Source organism: Mastomys coucha, unplaced genomic scaffold, assembly GCF_008632895.1.
Source record: "Mastomys coucha isolate ucsf_1 unplaced genomic scaffold, UCSF_Mcou_1 pScaffold4, whole genome shotgun sequence".
NCBI lineage: Eukaryota > Metazoa > Chordata > Mammalia > Rodentia > Muridae > Mastomys > Mastomys coucha.
In genome coordinates this window covers 47,050,469-47,068,583 of record NW_022196910.1, presented here as the reverse complement: position 1 = coordinate 47,068,583, position 18,115 = coordinate 47,050,469, and the positions used below count along the sequence as shown (strand labels likewise).

The 18,115-nt window shown below is 41.2% G+C and overlaps 1 protein-coding gene and 1 long non-coding RNA gene across 23 annotated transcripts in view; one reads left to right on the top strand and one right to left on the bottom strand.

Annotated features, from left to right (window-relative positions):
• Positions 1-18,115, bottom strand: part of Grip1 (glutamate receptor interacting protein 1) — a 648,195-nt gene that overhangs the window by 98,389 nt on the left and 531,691 nt on the right. For 13 of the 21 annotated variants that reach the window (XR_004112745.1, XR_004112746.1, XM_031349335.1 and 10 more), the window contains 4 exons: positions 13,706-13,853; positions 11,775-11,944; positions 5,383-5,538; positions 4,485-4,637 (listed from right to left, as the gene is read on the bottom strand). Coding sequence is in view for 19 of the 21 variants with exons in the window: in XM_031349335.1 (XP_031205195.1) it covers positions 4,485-4,637; positions 5,383-5,538; positions 11,775-11,944; positions 13,706-13,853 (627 nt within the window). In the remaining 2 variants the exon portion in view is untranslated. The remainder of the gene's footprint in view (positions 1-4,484; positions 4,638-5,382; positions 5,539-11,774; positions 11,945-13,705; positions 13,854-18,115) is intronic. The other 8 variants (XM_031349343.1, XM_031349332.1, XM_031349345.1 and 5 more) reach the window with 1 other exon arrangement.
• On the top strand, positions 25-11,716 carry LOC116075877. 2 transcript variants are annotated; one of them, XR_004112753.1, is made up of 5 exons: positions 25-84; positions 1,578-1,670; positions 7,075-7,425; positions 9,969-10,162; positions 11,623-11,716. It is a non-coding gene; the product is annotated as an uncharacterized LOC116075877 (long non-coding RNA). The 2 variants fall into 2 exon arrangements; XR_004112752.1 differs by lacking the exon at positions 11,623-11,716 and adding an exon at positions 10,313-10,662.

The following is an 18,115-nucleotide window of genomic DNA, read 5'->3' as shown; positions in this document are numbered from 1 at the left end:
CTGTTCCTGGGCTCTGTGACTCCTCTCAAAGCCTGGAGTCATGGAACTCATTATCCTCCCTGGGACCTTCTAGACCTTCTCACAGTATGTCCATGACTTACTATTATAGACTCCGTATTTTCCCCTTCGGACAATGAGGACTTTAATATTTATGTGAGAGTATTTTTTGGCAATGTCCTTACTTAATCCTAGAAATCTCTATACGATGTTTTTGTTCTTTTTTGTAAACTATGACCTCATCAACAATACAGCAAAGAGACTTTTTTATTATCTTTGTGGCTTTCGAGGTGACTCACCATCCGTGAGCGGCCTGGTTACTATAGGAATGTAACTGTTAGAAAGTGGACGGTAAATGATGGCCCAGAATGGAGACATAAATAAAGCAGGGGAAGAAATCAGGGCATATAGTGAGGGTGGTAATAAAGTTATTATTTTCAGTTACTTGATGTCTCTACATCGAAAATGGCAGTATTAAGCAATAAAGCTTAATTTTTCCTATTTTCCCCCAAATTGGAATACTTTAATTTTTACATGTATTTTAAGTAGGAATAAAAGTTCATACCATTTGGGCTCTAGTGATGTGTTAAGATATAGGCATCTGATTTCCTGAGATGCATGTATAAACATCTCATTACATACGTATGGTCAGAGCCTTAGTGGCTTCCATCTTGTGCAAGCATGACCTGGAAGCATCTTAACCCAGGTCTCTGTTTATCTTTCTGCTCCAGCTGCATGACTGTGGGCTGATTCAAGAGAGAATGTCTGAGTCAGTGAGGGGAAGGCAGGCCTTAGCTTTGATTCCCCACTCCAAAGCCAACACGACCCAGACGTGTTGACGTTCATTCACATTCACTAACAACCTTAATAACACAGCAAGCCTTACCTAACACTAACAAATGGCCAGCCTTCAGGAAGAAATACCAACAATAACGAGTAGATTGTAATGGCTCCATCCTGTAGAGGGATGGAACCAGTTTGTCACTGATGAGCAGTGCACATGAGGACACCACATACAACATCTATATACATATTCCAACTTTATGCCATTTATGGAGGCATTGTATGAAAAACTTGAGATATGTATTACAATACAGTAAAACTGTTAAATCATGATCCTGCTCCCTTTAAGATGGTGGTTACCCTTAGGAGGCCAAATCTCACAGCCTGAATAAATGAGGCCTCCCTGTTGCTCTCTCTTTCCAACTGGTTTTCCAGTGCCAATTATTCCAATTTTTAGCAAGGGCATGATAATAATAATAATAGCTTATGACACTTGCTCAAGGTCTTACAGTTCGAGTGTAATGTTGGGGTGCTAGACCTCAGTATGTCGAGTCAGTTTGCTGCATATCTGCAACTGGGCTCTGCCAAGATTAGTTTACTCTAGCCTTAGTTAAGAAACAAATGGAAATCTAGGGTTTTTTTTTATTATTATTCTAAGTTCATTGTCTCATTTTCCTAATTTCAAATTATTATTAATTTTATTTATTAAAGATGAAAATATATTTGAACACATGGTTTATTTTTAATTAGTGTTTGTTTGTGTGTGTGTCTGTCTGTCTGTCCACTTTTTCTATCAGGTGCCCCCAGAGGTCAGTTCTCCTGGAACTGGAATTACAGAAAGCTTTGAGACACCTTGTGTCATGAGCATAATGAATTAAACTTCTGAAACTGTAAGCAAGCCCCCAATTAAATGGTTTTTTTAAAAAATAAATAAAGGAGGAACAAAATACAGGAGGAAATATGGAGACAAAGTGTGGAGCAGAGACTGAAGGAAAGGCCATCCAGAAACTGCCCCACCTGGGGATCCATCCCATAGACAGTCACAAAACCCAGACACTATTGTGGATGTCGGGAAGTGCTTGCTGATGGAAGCCAGATATGGCTGTTTCCTGAGAGGCTCTGCCAGAGCCTGACAAATGCAGAGGCTGATGCTCACAGCCAACCACTGGACTGAGTACAGGGTCCTTAATGGAGGAGTTGGAGAAGGGACTGAAGGAGCTGAGGGGGTTTGCAGCCTCATGGAGGGAGCAACATTGTCAACCAGCCAGAACCTCCCTCTCCTACCCCTTCAGCTCCTGGGGACTAAATCACAAACCAAAGAGTACACATGGAAGGACCCATGGCTCTGCCTGCACATGTGATATAGAACGTGGATCCCCTTGCAGGAGCAGGATATGTCCTTAGCTACTGACTCATCTCGACATCCCTGCCAAGCTTTATATTTAAAAAGAAGAACAAGTCAAAAACTATGTGTATACCACCAGGGAATCAAAGATGCTAGCCATGCCTTGCATTGTGGTTTTCTTTGTAATGAGGGCTTCAGGTTCCCACCAGTTGAAGAAACTGCTTCCGATGGTATGTGATCGATGTTGTGCCCAGTATAGTACTGATGGACTGATTAGTACCGAGAGATATTCTCGAGATAAGTACTCTCTGGCATACAAACCAAAGAGCCCAAAGGTCCAACAACCACTCCCTGTCTTCTCGGTACTCGCCGTAGCATCTCTGGGTGTGACGTTACTGAAGTGGCACACATAGCTCCTCTGCTTCATTCCCATGGTAGACATAGGATAGACCTGGCCATGTCTAGATTTTTTTTTTATAGGAATCACAATCCTAGCCAACAAAAATACACAAGGCATGAAATACACTGTGACTAGATCTGTCTAGAAATATGTGCATTTCTCCCTTTATATGTGATTAAGATGAAAGGTGTCCAGCTTCTTTAACAGAAAAGAAAAAAATTAGGGGCAACCTGTGCTTCTTCCCTATAGAAGCACCCAGCCATTCTTTCTTTCTATATAAACCACACTAACTCAAACCAATGGGCCACTGTACCTTCCTTGCCTTAGTTTGTCTACATATGGTTGGCTATCTAGCCCAAAAAATATTTTCAAGAATGGGAGTTTGTAGACTTTAGGATGTTTTTGTGAATTTTAGTATACGTCATACTTTCTTAATTCTGTAGTTCTTAAATGGACGTACTACCAAACTGTCTTCTAAATATATCCCTCTATGCCCTTGTTCTGGTGCAGGTCTCAGCCCTCATCAGAGACTTACCTTGTGTGGTAGAGGGCAGTGAATACAGAAACTCACAACTGCTTAAAGTGCAGAGGAGAAGTTTCTATACATTTATGTCACCCCCTACACAAACACACGCACACACACACACAGTATACACACACACCACACACAGAACACACACTGTACACACATTACACACTACACATACACAGAGAGACACACAAACATACACACCACATACTACACACCACACATACCCTATACACTAAACACACACACAGAGACACACAAACACACACACATTACAACTACACACACACACAGACACATAAATACACACACACCACATACTACACACCACACATACACTATACACTACACTACACACACAGACACACAAACACACACACACCACATACTACACACCACACATACACTATATACTGCACACACACACACACACACACCAAGGCTCAGGGATCATCGGGGAAGAGTATTTACTGTAGGAGAAAGAGGTCAGATACCTGCAGTGAACCACTTTTGCCCAACATGACAGACAGATCATTGTACACACGAACTCATAGTTATGATTCTAGCACTAGACTCATACAAGCTCAAGCTAGTCAACATTCCACTGAGGATGTGGGAAGGACACAGGAGCCTCCACTCCTACCTGAGGAGCTATTGGCACCTGGTGTCTGTTAGAGCAGAGACAGTCTCATTGAAGGGTGTAGGCTCTGGAAGGCTAACAATGTTCCAGGGGATGCCCTGTGCTTGTATGGTCAGCACTTGATGAAGCTGGGTGAGGGACTTGGAAGAATCTCAAAGTGGTAACAAAAGGGAAGTGGGAAGGTTTCTATAGCTGAAATAGATTGTACACATGTATGAGCTTTTAAAAGAATAAATGAATATATGTTAAAAGCAAGAAATACTTGCAACAGAAGGGATTCTCAATGTGATCGCATAAAGATGAGAGTAAAGAAAAGTCGAGGGATGAGAATTTGAAAGGAAAGTTCAAACTTCATTCAAAAGGAGGTCAAGAAATAGAATATGAAATGTATTATGATAAACAAATGTACAAGACTGATACCCATCAAAAGAGGGGTGGAGTTTGTACAAAACTGCTTTAGAGGGAATAAGATACAAAGAACAGATGTTATGCCCAAAGCTTCCCAGGATAGAAAGGCATCTCAAGTCATTAAAAGAGAAATTTTCAAAAAAAAGTTGTTACAGGAAAAGTTGTAGGCACAAAGTTGTAGGAAAAGGTAGTCTGAGCTAAATCCATCTGAAGTTGTGTTCAGCATAAGCACTACCATACAGATCGCGGGTTTCAGTCATGGTCCTTAGGCCAGAGCTGCCAGCTACATAGCAACTGTCAAACTGTGTACCTCTTAAGGTCCACTTCCTGTGCATTTTCTGGAGAGAGACCAAATGGACCATCTGGTTAGTGTGTCACTTACGTGAGCTTTTGAAGTCTTTCTTTTTCAGTCTCCTCCTCATCATGGTTCCTCGTGGGCTAGTAGAGTAGAGGCTTCGAGGTAAAGTCCCCATGTTCAGGGAGCTCAGACTGTATGCGCTCATCGAGGTAGGAGAAGACGAGGGCACCATAGCCGCTGTAAGAGAGCAGAGACTTGGCACGGAGCAGACCTAGATGTGGCCTGAGCCTGCCACCCCTTGCCAACCAGCAACAACCCAAAGAGACATCACAGAGTCACGATTCGTTAGTATCCCCACCCAGACACAGACCAAGCCCGGAGCCAGCGCTTTAGAGTTTCAGAGTCACGAGTTTTGAGGATCAGGATCCTCCATAGCCCATGGTGACACACAGACTATGCATTTTGCTTCAGACAAAAAAATAAAAATAAAAAATAAAAACAAAGATTGGAACAAGTTTCTCCATTAAAAACTTAAGACATCAGGCATACAATATCATTTTTGGAATATTTTCTGACATGGATGTCGTAAGTGATTCACATACACAGAGATCTGAAACTACCATACTCCAAGTTCTGAGTTGTCCCCTAAGCTGCATAGACAAACTTCTGAACTTTTACACGTTTTTGTCCTTTATTGTTTCTGTTGTGTGGGGGATTGGACTCAGGACCTCATGCATGCAAGGCAAGCCCTCTGTCATTAAGCAACACCCCCATGCCTTCTGTCCATTTATACAGACGAACGCTTCCCCGCAGAGAGAAAGACAGATACCAGAAACAATGTGGTGTTAATACAAAGAAAGCCACAGTGACAACGGAAAGCAGGCAACACCCATGGAGCCAGAGATGTAGTGAGTTAGGGGGAGAAGGCATGAGAAGAACAGAATCAAAGGAAGGACCAGGAGGAGAAGGCGTGGAACATTACGAGGGCTGTTTGGAGGAAGCGCTTTCGGGAAAGCCAGGACTGGCACTCTGCAATGGTCTGGGAGGTGCATGTTATGGTGATGGTTGGTATGGACGCCACACTGGTTGCTGGCCCAGGAATCCCAGGGAAGTTGTCTGTCGCTCCTCTGAATTTTCACTGCCCATGTGACGTGATGATGAGAAATAAGGAAGACAAGGAACCAAAACAAAACAGAAGAGATTTAAAAAAAAAAAGAAAGAAAAAAAAGAAGAAAAAGTAACTGAACTGCACAAATTAAGAAAAAGAAAAAGGAAAATCGTTAACAAAACTGAAAGCTGCTTGCAAAGGGGGAAAACAGTCTACTTGGCTTTGCCCTTTTCTAGGTGGTCAGCAAAGGAGATGATTCACAGCAGCAGTGGAGACTTCCATCTTCCCAAGAACAATGCGAGTCTTTTCTCAGCCACCTTTTGAATCAATTTCTAATCTCTCCCTGCACTTCACTGCAGCAGACATTAAAAACATCTTTTTTTTTTTTTTTGAAACTTAAAAGTCATCCTCATAAAGATCTATGGCACACGATTAGTAATTAAGACTTTGCAAATCCTGGTCAGTTAGGAACCCTTCGTCAGAGAAAAAAGAGGAGACAGGACAGTAAATCACGCTGGCTTGTGATGCGAGTCCCACCGCACGATTTACTGCCCTGCTGTTTTAATTACAGTGTCATCCATCCATTGCTTGCGCTTGATTTTTCTCAACAATAAACTGTTGCAATCATCTGTCCCTATCAGAACCTTTCCTCTTCCCTGACTAATAAGGGCAAAAGTCTCAATATATTTTGTGATTTTTTTTTTAAAAAAAGTATGTACAAGAAACATAGTTTAAAACTGTTTTATGTTATTATATTTCATTAATACAGCAAAACATTGTAATGAGTTTAACTTCAAAGTTTTGGTCTCCATCTTCTGTTTATAAAAAAAGGAAGTATATCATGTTCCCATTTTAAATTTGCTGTTGTTAAGATTTGACTTTTTGGGTGAGGATGTAGCATGATTGGTAGAGTGCTTGCTAAGTTTACAGGACCCCTGGGTTTGGTACCCAGAATGTATAAACCAGGCCCCATGACTCATGCCTATAATCCCAGCACCTCAAGAGGTACAGGCAGAAGAACTCAAAGTTTAAAGTCATCACAGCCTACACAGCCTGGGCTATATGAGACCCTACCTTTTTTTAATTTTTAATTTTAAACTTTATTATTAGAATGTTGCACATAAAAAATATTCACACCCTGAAATTTAACCAGAATGAAAATACTTTACCTTCAAAACAAAGAAAAAATATATCTCTATCCGTCCAGCATTCTAGAAAACAGCTTGTTTTTTATATCCTTGTTACCATATCCCATAGGGACGATACTATACCAGATAGGAACCTTTTCACCGAATGAGCACGGAAGCATTGAAAACAGTCATGAACTTGGATTTGCTTTTGTGAGTCTATGGTTAAGAATCTGAATGAGTGGTAGTAGTTACTCACAAAAAGGTGGCGAAAGCTTTGCATGCATGCACATGAGTGCTCTCTAGGTAAGAGCTTGGGAGGGTATCCCCAGCCTGGAACATCCTCAAAGGCCCTAGCATAGAGGGATCTCCTGGCCTGAGGCTGTCCTGAGCCTCACCCACTTGCCTTTGTGTTTCCCCTTCTCTTTGACCTATCCAGCTAGGCAGCCTCTCAGCCTCAATGTCCTCACAGTCAATGGACCATGGAAACATCTCTTCTGCTGCGGGAATTATGCACACACAGTGTTCAACATGGTGCTGCTTCACAGACTACGAGCAGATGAACCATGAGCAGCAGCACTGACTCTCCTTACCATTCCATCGACTTGCCAACAACAATCGTCCTGAGAGGAAAGAGACGTGATCGTGGTCAACAGATTTCCCTCCCTTGACACTCGGATTTTAGAAGACTTGTGGAAAATCTGTGAAAGCAACCATTTCACAGCCACTGCAATCTAGCGCTGGGCCTATCTTTCTTCAGGAGTAGCTGGTTTGAGTTTCCTGTGTCTAGGTACTGAGTGTCAGTGACCATCTCCTTCTAGACTACAGTACTACTGCCACGTTAGCCTTCTTATTCACACCTGGCACACCTGCTTTCCAGTATCCATAACACATCTAGGAGGAACTTTTTAAAACAAAAAATCAATTATTTTATTTATTTACATTCCAACTATTGCCAGCTCCAGCCCTCCTCCCCCCTCCCCAGTTCCTTATCCCATTCCTCCTCCCCCTTGCCTTCAAGAGGGTGCTCTCCACAATCAAGCATCCTCCCTCCTTGGGCATCAGGTCTCTTGAGGATTGGGCACATCTTCTCCCACTGAGGTCAAGCCAGGCAGTCCTCTGCCATATATGTGCGGCGGCTGGGAGGTGGCACTTGGACCAGCCCATGTGCGCTGCCTGGTTGGTGGCTCAGACTCTGGGAGCTCCCAGGGGTCCAGGTTCGCTGAGACTGTTAGTCTTCATATCGGATTGCCCTCCCCTTCATTCTTCCACCTTCCTTCTTCTGCAACCCTATGGCCACCTCCAATGTTTGGATGGCTAGCTCCTTCTCATCACTTAGGCCTTAGTTCCAGTGTTTTCTCTATCTAAGAACTACTGCTGACTTTACTGGTCAGAGTAGCTGCCAATGTCTTGTTATCTCATTAACTGTCTATACCCAGCATATCCCTTGTCACTGTCTGGCCTTACTATACAATGCATGAGTATACAATGTATGCATAAAAATAGAGGTCTCTGCTTGTCTTGCTTCCTAGAGACTTGAACTGTACCTGGGACATAATGGTGGATGCTTGCATGGCAATAGCTTTGTCTTTGAGATAAAGGAATATTTTAGGCAAGACATTAGTGGTTTTTTCCCCCCTATTATCCTTGTTTACTTTGTGACACATAAGACACCTTGTAGCAAGATGCAGTTAGTGCTGGGTCTGGCTAATCTACAATTACAGCTGCTCTATTGTCCTCTTAACAAAGTGTTGTCCTTGTTTCTAACGAAGCAAGGCTGGAGTGAATGGACTTCAGAATTCTATACCTGCCTCAGCTCTTCACTGAATACTTTGAAAACTACTGAGCGTTTATTAGAACTGTCAAGCCAAATTAATGAACCCATAAGGAAGATATTGCTGACCAGCTATTGGGAGCTTATCCCCATGCCAGTTTACAGGCAGGTGAACTATAGGTCATAAATTTCCCCTTGATCTGTAACTATTATCGAGGACCAAGTCTTTAAACACAGAGTGATTATGAGGTAAGATGATACAGATGATGCAGAAAGATGGATTCATGATTGATGAAGGCCTTTTGCAATAGGCCTTTTAAAACTGACATAAGCAGGTGGAGAGCACAGTGAATGCCTCTTTTGAAGGTATACTCCAAATCTCTGATGATTTAGAGTGGTCTACCTGACATTCATATACTAAACAAGTATTTCAGGGGATTAACAGTAAGCTGTTGCATGTTGGGCCTGCTCTTGCATTTTGCAAAGGAAACTCAGGAGCACTCTCTGACTTAGGTGTGTAACAGTAGTGGTCTGTGTTCACTGAGTCTTCCTTCATCTCAGATGCTGGGCTACCTGCTTTTAATGGAGTGACACAGATGCTGCTGCTTAACGTATTCTGATGAGGTGGGCATTACTGTAATCTACACTTTACAGATAAGGAACTTAGGATACAGAAAAGTTGGGTAGCTTTCTTAAGATCCTAAGGTGTCAGAATGGACTCTTTGGATGCCCAACCCACAGCCACCATGTGTTACTGCCTCTTCTGATAGACTCCTGAAGCCCTGGCTCCAGATGGGAAAATAAGCTGCAGCTACAATGTTTCCACCTGCTGCTACAGTATCAAATGCTTACAACATAGGAGGCAATGGCTTCTGTTTTCCTGTGTTCTCTTGCCCTGCCAGGATGTCTGAGAGAATGGGTGACAGCTAATCTGGTGGTTGTCCCTGGGGATCACAGAATGGAATATTCTCCTGTATTGAACACATTAAGCCTAGTGACCCTGGCCACAGTGACTTTCTTAGAGCCCCCTTTCCTTCCATCGAGTTTATGTCTCCCAAAGATGTGCCATGGGACAGTTTTCAACCTCAATGAAAACTAATATTCTTCTTTGTATTGAGGTGCTGAGGATGCAACTTAAGCCTTGTGTGTGCTCCCTTAGGCAAGCATGCTCCCTCAGCCAGCCCTGAAAGGCCACCGTGGCCAGTGTGGTGAATGCTATCATTTACAGGGAAAGGCATAGTGCATCTCTTGTGCTGAGCTAGCTCGTCCTTTGCCACACTGATCTGGAATCACAGTGGTGAATGCTTTGTGGACAGCCAACTCTGGAAAACTTTGAATCTTCATAATTTCATGAGACATGAGACATAGTGCCCAGGCACTGCAGACTGGAAAAAGCGATTAGAACTTATATTTTGAAATAATGGGGAAAATACGAGAGACTTCAGTAATACAGAAATAGAAGCGTGAGAATTGCCAAGCAACCTCACATTCTCTCTTAATCATTTTCCCTCAGGACTAAGATATAATTATGCTTAACTGCCACTATTTATTTCTTTTAGAAAATCTGCTTTTAATGTAAAACAGAGGGGAGATGCTAATAGGCTAAATAAGGAAGACAGTGAACTCAAGACTGTCAGCCTCCTACCTTACAAATAGAGATGAAGTCAGGGGTTCCACGAAAGGAAAAACAATGCGTTCTCCTTCCATCCAGCTCAGCACATACATTCTTCAACTTTTCAAATTATCTCGGCAGGTAAAAATATTTAATATTTCATAAGCTGGGAACTATTTGAACTATTTAGGATTTGCATACAGAGCAAACAGAGTAAAATAATGAGGTTGTTAAGGAAAAAAAGTAACATTTTGAAAGGGTATGTTCACATTCCTGATTTCCTAACACCAGATGTGAGCCACGTCCTCTCCAAAGAGCACAGCACACGGTGGTAAAGCTTCTGCACCTCCAGTCTGATGATGTCTTCATATGCACTGAGAAGATGCACGTATAGTCTTCGACATCTCCTCACTCAGCCGGGGCAGGTTGAGCCCTGTGTGCATCCCCACTGGCTTTAGCATTCTCCAGCTCCTTGGTACCTCAATTCTGCGGTACCAATTTCCAATCCTAACCTGCCTATGCGGCATCATTTCCTCACACCAAAGTGTCAAATTAAAATCTGATAAGGGCAGCGTTGTACTGGAGATTATCACTAGCTCCAGGGCTGTCTAAGCTCCACTTAATTAAAAAGGTTGCATCCAGCTGACTCATTCAGTATGAAAATTATTTCGTCCCTCTGTCTTCTCCCCCCTGTAGAGAAGTGCAGTGCCTTTTAGAAAGTGAAAGGCACAGAGCAGATGACCTTCCCACAAGCAAAATTTCACCGCTAGAAAACCTGCACTGTTGCTAATTGTAGAAAAGCACTGTTCCTCTTTTGGTTTAGCCAATGGTAGGGAGGCTGCCTGCTTCCTAGGCTGAAAAGGTTGCAGGGGTGTGTGGTTTAAGAAATAGGTGGGGAACAGAATTGGAACAAAGACTTCCCTGGATTCACAGTTCGAAGTCTTGTGTTTGTACCAACCAGGTTTGGTTTAGAATGCCCAAGTGGATGGTTCTATACATTGAGAAAAGTTTATCTGCACACCGCAAGACAGGGAGAGTGCAGATTTCATCAGGTGAATCTCTACTGCAATGAGTCTACTGCCTCATTCTCCCTGGCTGGAGGTTTGGCCAGAAAGTGTGCTCTTTATCTTGGGGGAGGGACAAATATTCCCACAAGTACACAAAAACATTGGAATCAACTTTTCCTATAAGTAGTCTCTCCATGATAAATATTTAATGGATCTGTTATTAATATGAATTTGCTTTATTTTATTTTAGGATAGTGAAATCCAATTCATTCAGGGGTGCTGGGAGAGGGTTACAAAGGTTAATGCTATATGAGGTCCTTGGCAAGGCACATCTTCCTGGCCTCCTCACTGCAAGGCATGTTTTTAGTTTTATGGTGTATGTGTGTGTGTTTGTGTGTGTGTGTGTGTACGTTTTAATGCTTGTTTTCATTGTCCTTTATAGAGACTCAAAATTCATTATGACTGTCACAAAGTCAAACCATTTTCCTCCTTACAATACTCAATTTATAGCAAAGTTTAAAAACAAACAGATGAAAAAGTTCTAGCCTAAAATTTCAATCTCAGGATTTCTTTCTTGTGTTTTGGGGTTTCTAGTAACTATCCATGCTTGACACAAGGGACTCTGATGATGGAAAGGTTAAAGATCACACACTGGTGATATGGTACAGGATCTTGGCTTCCTAACTCTCTGAGGAAGAAGACTGCAAGAACAAGAGCAAGAGAAAGATCTAGAAGGCTCCGCTCACCATGGTCAGGTCCCTTTAGGGCCAGGCGGGTCTGATGGTGTGGGAGAATCTCCAGCTTGACCTGGTCAGTGGTGTTGGCCAGGAACTGGGTCGCTTCTGCGAGGGTACAGTACTCCATGCTTGTGCCATCAATGGAGAGGATGTGGTCTCCCACGTGTAGCGCACCGCATCTATGGAAAGGAGAAATAGCATCATTAAAAGTATCTCTTCAAAGATGAAACTTTCATGTTCTTTAGAGTCAGATACAATTATAGCTTACTTAAAATTTTAATGTTATATTTGAGGCATGTAGGGTCTGAATCAAAATATAAAAATCTTGTGGAAAATGCAGAAAAAAATGTGAACAAATGATTTTCTTATTCTCTTGTCCTTAAACATTTTGTCCTTAAACTTTGTCCTTAAACATTTTAGGGTGAGGATGTTAAACATTAAGGGGAAACAGGAAAGTGGGGCATGAAGAAGAGAATTATTTTCCCATGATTCTGTTCTCTGACTTTTTTCTCCTAGGCGCTTAAGTCACAATTATGAGGTGTCAGTCACTCAGAGTCTTAAGATGTGACTTGCTGAACTGGCCTAGGGCCTGTGTATGATGATGATGATGATGGAGAGGTTCAGTTACTGCTGCTTCAGAATCTTTTAATAGAGGATTCCAGTTTACCGATTCTTTATTATAGGGCTCTGTTTTGTTAGTCTGGAGTGAAACATTCATTAGCACAGAATAGAAATCATGCAGGAATTAAGAATAATTAGACCAGGTTTACACAGGGAATGGGGAAAGAGCTAGGGACAGGAGTCAAGACATTGGCTGGCTATTGGATGAATTGAGAAAAGCAGTCAGCACTCAATATTCACTCAGATGGGTAGCTTCTTAAACTGGTTACCCACTGCAGAATGAGAAGACAAAACAAACAAAACAAAACAGATGCAGACAATTAAAGCACCCTATATCACTAAGTTGGAGAATGCCTCTGTATCAGTAGTCACCACTGTGAATAACCACATGAAGGAGGAGGGAGGAGGGAGGAGGAGGAAGGAGGGCAGGAGGAGGAGGGAGGAGGAGGAGGGAGAAGGACAGGAGAAAGAGGAAGGAGGGAGAGGAGGGAGGAGGCTGAGGCTAGAAACATATGGAGTGGAATAGGTGAGGTCCATCTAAGAATTCTCATGGTGATAATCGACTTATCAAGAAACCCTTTCCATCTGTAAATAGTACTTCAGGCTGATTCACATAGGGTGCATTGAGACTGGGGCATAGGAGTTTTCTTACTAAGAGCAGTAAACGTAATGGTAAGAAAAGCAGCTCTTTCACATTTACCTTAACAATATAAAATATGAATCAGGAAAATGAATTTCATTTTTATCATTATACCGTAACGATGTTTAAGAGACCCCTGACTGAAGATTGTGTGAAACCATTAAGATTAACAAACTTTGACAATTTCAGGCTTGTCTTTAAAATCACATTATTTTAAGAATATTGTATTATCTACTTTTCAAAGGAGGAGTAATATTTTCTGATAGCAAGGTTTAATTGTTAATAATGCGGAAAAACCCATGACCTCTCTGAATGGACCTTAATAAAGATCAGTTCATTTGCCCCATATCAAGAACAGGAACTTCTTTTTCGAAGGGACACAGTAAGTAAGTGTATTTGTTTGTTGTTTTCTATTGATAAAGGCCACGCTAAATGTCTGGAGTGGCATTTCATCATGGGGCAGCTGATCAGGTAGTTAGAATCTTAGGTTTCAAACAGTAAATTGTTTTCTTATGTGAAATTTGTAGTAACTGTCAACAGGGCTTTTAAAAAATTTTTACTCTGTGTGTGTGTGTGTATAAAAGCAAGTGTACATACTATTTAAGCGTACATATTACATGAATGTGTGTGCATGACACTTTTTAAAGCACACACACAGCACCAATAAGCAGACACTCACCTGTCCGCAATGCTTGCAGATTTGATTTTGTCTATGACAATGACTTGTTTGTTACAGCACACGGAGGTAGTTAGGGCAACCCCAAGGCTGGCACCCGGAGTTTTGGCAACTTCAACTAGTAGTGGCCCGGATGCTGTCGCCACAGAATCTGTCAAAGGATACATTTCAGAAAACAACAGGATAAACCAAGTAAACAAACAAAAAGATAATGAATATTTAATCTGATGTTAGTCTGATAATCCATATTATCCCCATAGCCCAAGGGTACCTTCTCCATTCAGCTGTCATAATATGTACATGAACCAGTCCCTGGAATTAGACATTAGTCTCTATGCCAATTAGGATAACATCTCATAGATCATTTGCTCTCTACACTACTTGGAACAATGCCTGGAATATCTTAGATTTTTCTTTAAAATCAATTAATTCAATACATAGCTAGGATTTACTATGTATGTACATAAGTATGTATATTAATTCACGAGGGGAGATGGGTAAATGGATGACTAGATTGATGAGTAGGGTAGATGGAGAAAGGATGGATAGGAGAAAGTAAAGAGGGAAAATGGAAGAGATGGAGAGATGGTAGAAAGGGAGATAGACAGATATGATATGATGTTGCAGGATTTTCCCCATCCAATTACATTAGGGTAGTAGGAGGCCTGTGATTATATAGGGAAAAGGAAGGTGGAGCTAAGAGCTGCAGGAACAGGGAGAGTGAGGAAGAGAGAGGAGAGGAAGGAAGATGGTGGTGGACATGAACCAGCATGGCTTTAACCAGCCACAGATAGTTATGATATCATAAGGTTGGAATAATTGGGATAAAGCTTTTATCATTATCAATTGGCTCTGAAATTATTGTATTGGCATCTTATACATTGAGAATTTATTGATTCATAAATGTGACTGGTTAATTATAAGCTTCAAGAATTTTGCTGTACTTGGTTACTAGAATGTAGGACCACCAATGGCAAGAGAACTAGTGCCTCCAGGAACAAGCAAGCCAAGTGCTACTGGGGCTAGTTGGAGAGAGTTGCAGGTGATAGTGCGGGAGCGTGTTCTGGCCCCACCAGGGAAGTTGGCGAGTTGAGAGAAGCAGGAGTGCGGGAAGTTGGTGGGTTCATTTTTTAATATTTCCCACAACAATATGATAGATAGATGATAGATGGTATATTATAGATAGAGAGATGATAGATAGGTAGATAGATAAATAGATAGATAGATGATAGGTAGGTATGATAGATAGATAGATAGATAGATAGATAGATAGAAAATATAGGTAGATGATATCTCTAAATTGTAGGAATTCAAATAGTAGGAATACTGAATGTAATTTATAAACATGTGAGACCTGAATTAGCGTTGTCTTCTTTTGGGAATGATTTTGTATATGCTTTATTTTGGACTTAAAATAGTATTTTAACTCTTCATCTTTGTAAAATTTGATATAAACATCAAAACCTTGAGGTAGCTCTTTACAATTCATGGTCTGCTATGGTACTTTTCATCTGTGTTCCTACAACCAGTATTATTCCCCTTGTTATAGCATACACTTCCCTATGTGTGGTGATCACACACCTCTGTTCATTGCCTGATTGTAAGCCTATTCTGAAGGCAGACATTATGTCTTGTCAATCACCATGTTCTCAGGGCCCAGCATAGTAATTAGGAACAGGATATATGTGGTTAGAAGCTGTTAAATTAATAAACAAGTAAAATACCTTTGAAACCATCCTTTAATTTTAGCACTCAGGAGGCAGAGGCAGGTAGATTTCTGAGTTCAAGGACAGCCTAGTCTACATAGTGAGTTCCAGGACATCTAGAGATATATAGTGAGATTGCACCTGCCCTGCCTCTCCAAAGTCTTTGGTGCCCTTTCAAACATGGAAGAGACTGGTATAATATAGGAAAAAACCCTGGAAATAGATTGGAAAATTTAATGATAATTTTTACAATATTTGGATCATGGTACCTTACTCCAGTTACTAAAACTTCCTAAGCCTGACAGCTTTTCTATAAATTGACACTTTCCTTAAGTGCTTTTATTGTTGTTGATATTTTATGGCCTCAAGCATTTGGAAGCACCTTATCATATTGGCAGGACTGCATATTGGTGGGTGGCTTTGTCTGGCTTGCTGTGGCTCTGTGTTTGACATTTTATCGATCAATCAGTTTTCTGCTCTGTGACCATGCTTTCATCATCAAGGTATGACTCAGAGATCGTGAAGTGGAAAATCTGTGTTGCTGTAGCTGAAGCCCAGGTACTAGACATTGACTCATAAAGCTGGAAGGTTTGTGTGTGACAGCTGACTTCAGTGTGAGATGAAAAAAGGTATCTCTTAAATCAGGTGAAGGTCCATGCCAACATCACAGATTCCAGTTTGAAGGAACTTTCCTTTCCTTTCATGTGGCAAAATGCTTTGACAAAATCAGTTTAAGGGGTAGAGGATTTACTTGAGCTCACAGTTTAAAGTCAAAGCATAAGGAGTTTGACTACGTTAGTAGCATTACATTCACAGTCAAGAAAGGAGCATGCCACTGCTTTTAAGCTCCCTTTCTCAAAGCATAGTCTAGGATTCCAGCCAGGGGAATGGTGTCACCCAGAGTGGGCAATTTCTTTCTTTCTTCATCCCTGTTATTGCCCAATATATCCATGAACAAAATGACTTCAGTGGCAGAGACTGTTGTTACACACATTCTCAACAACATGGATTTTCAATCATCAAGGCTTACTTGGCTATGTTTGATGCTAAGTGCCAAATATAGATACTAAGACTGTTGATCTCAGTAGCAGAGATCAACACTGACCTCATGATATGGCCAGGATGACTAGCCAGATATTTGGTTGAATTTGACCAAACTGGACTAGTTTTATCATGGAAAGGACAGTAAGTTGCCCTTCCAGGTTAGATAATAATCCTGGTTATATATTTTATCTTTTTTTGAACAAAATCCTTCTGGCAAACGACAATTATTGAACAGTGGTTGTTTGAATAAGAATATCCATTTCCTAAGATAATATATTTTAATGCTTTATCAAGTAGGGAGTGGAGCTGTTTGAAAGGATTAGAAGGATTAGACGGTGTGCCCTTTTTGGAGTAGATGTGGCCTTGTTGAAGGAATGAGGACTAAAGTTCTTAGCTATTGTTCCAGTGCCTGCCTGCCACCATGTTCCACCTCATGATGATATTGGATTAACCCTCTAAAAGTGTAAGCAAACCCTAAATTAGATGCTTTCTTTTAAAAGAGTTGCTTTGGTCATAGTGTCTCTTCCCATTAATAGGACATTTGACTAAGGCATGAACTTATAAAATGCTTCATCCACTGTCAGTGTACCTCACACAGCAGTACTTTTAAACAGTGAACTCACTTCATTGCCAATGAAGAGCAGCGATGAGCTCATGCTTATGGAATACATTGGTCTTAACATGTTATATATAAATATAAACTATATAAATATATGCCAATAAGTTGGCAGTAGCCCGAATAGCTGGGGCAGAGTTTTCCAGAAGGGTGTGTAAACTCTGACTCAGTGTCTAAAACACAGCACTGTTTCTTTTACATCCTGGATTCATGGGGAGGGAATTGGAATGGGACCTAGTGACCCAGTAGGAGAAAACTGCTTTCTGTTCTTGCAACATTATGTTCTGTTGACCTAGATGTTTTGGTTCTAGGGGAAGAAGTGAGTCTTTTTTGCTATGAGGCATGGGAGTGGCTAGAAGCTAAGGATTAAAACATGGTGACATGGGGCTTCTGATAACCTAGAGGTCAAAACTGCTAAGAAAGAATTTATAGTGTTAGAATGGGTGATTGATCCAGACTGCCAGAGGAAATTGAACTGTTTTTCTACAATGGAAGTAAGGAAGAGTGTGTTTAGAGTGCAGAAGGTCCTTTGGTGCATTTCTCAGTGTTAACTATGTCCTGTGATTGAGGTCAGTTGGAACTTACAATAATCCAATTCAGAGACAGCATGAGGGTATGAATAACCCCTGCAGGTTGCTGAGGTGCTTGCTAAGGGCAGATGAAATACAGAATGGGCAGTAGAGGAAGGAAGTGAAAATGTTAGCTAAGATTGAATGACAAGTTGCAGAAATGAAGACTGCACTGGCCACAGGAATTTCAGTCCTATTTTGTTAAGAACATGTTTGTACACACACACACACACACACACACACACACACACACACACACACAATCTTCCTCCATTCCTCTATGCCTTTCTATACAATGTAACATCTACTGAGACAATATTAGGGGTTTGCAGTTATAAATCTATATTATCATATTCAAGTTATGGGACACCAAAAGAATAAGTGTTCCTTAGGGTATTGTGCCACCAGTTCTGGGGTAAGAGAAGTACAGTGTTTATGTTTGTACTTCAGTAGTTATACCATGTGTCATGGTTAGTTT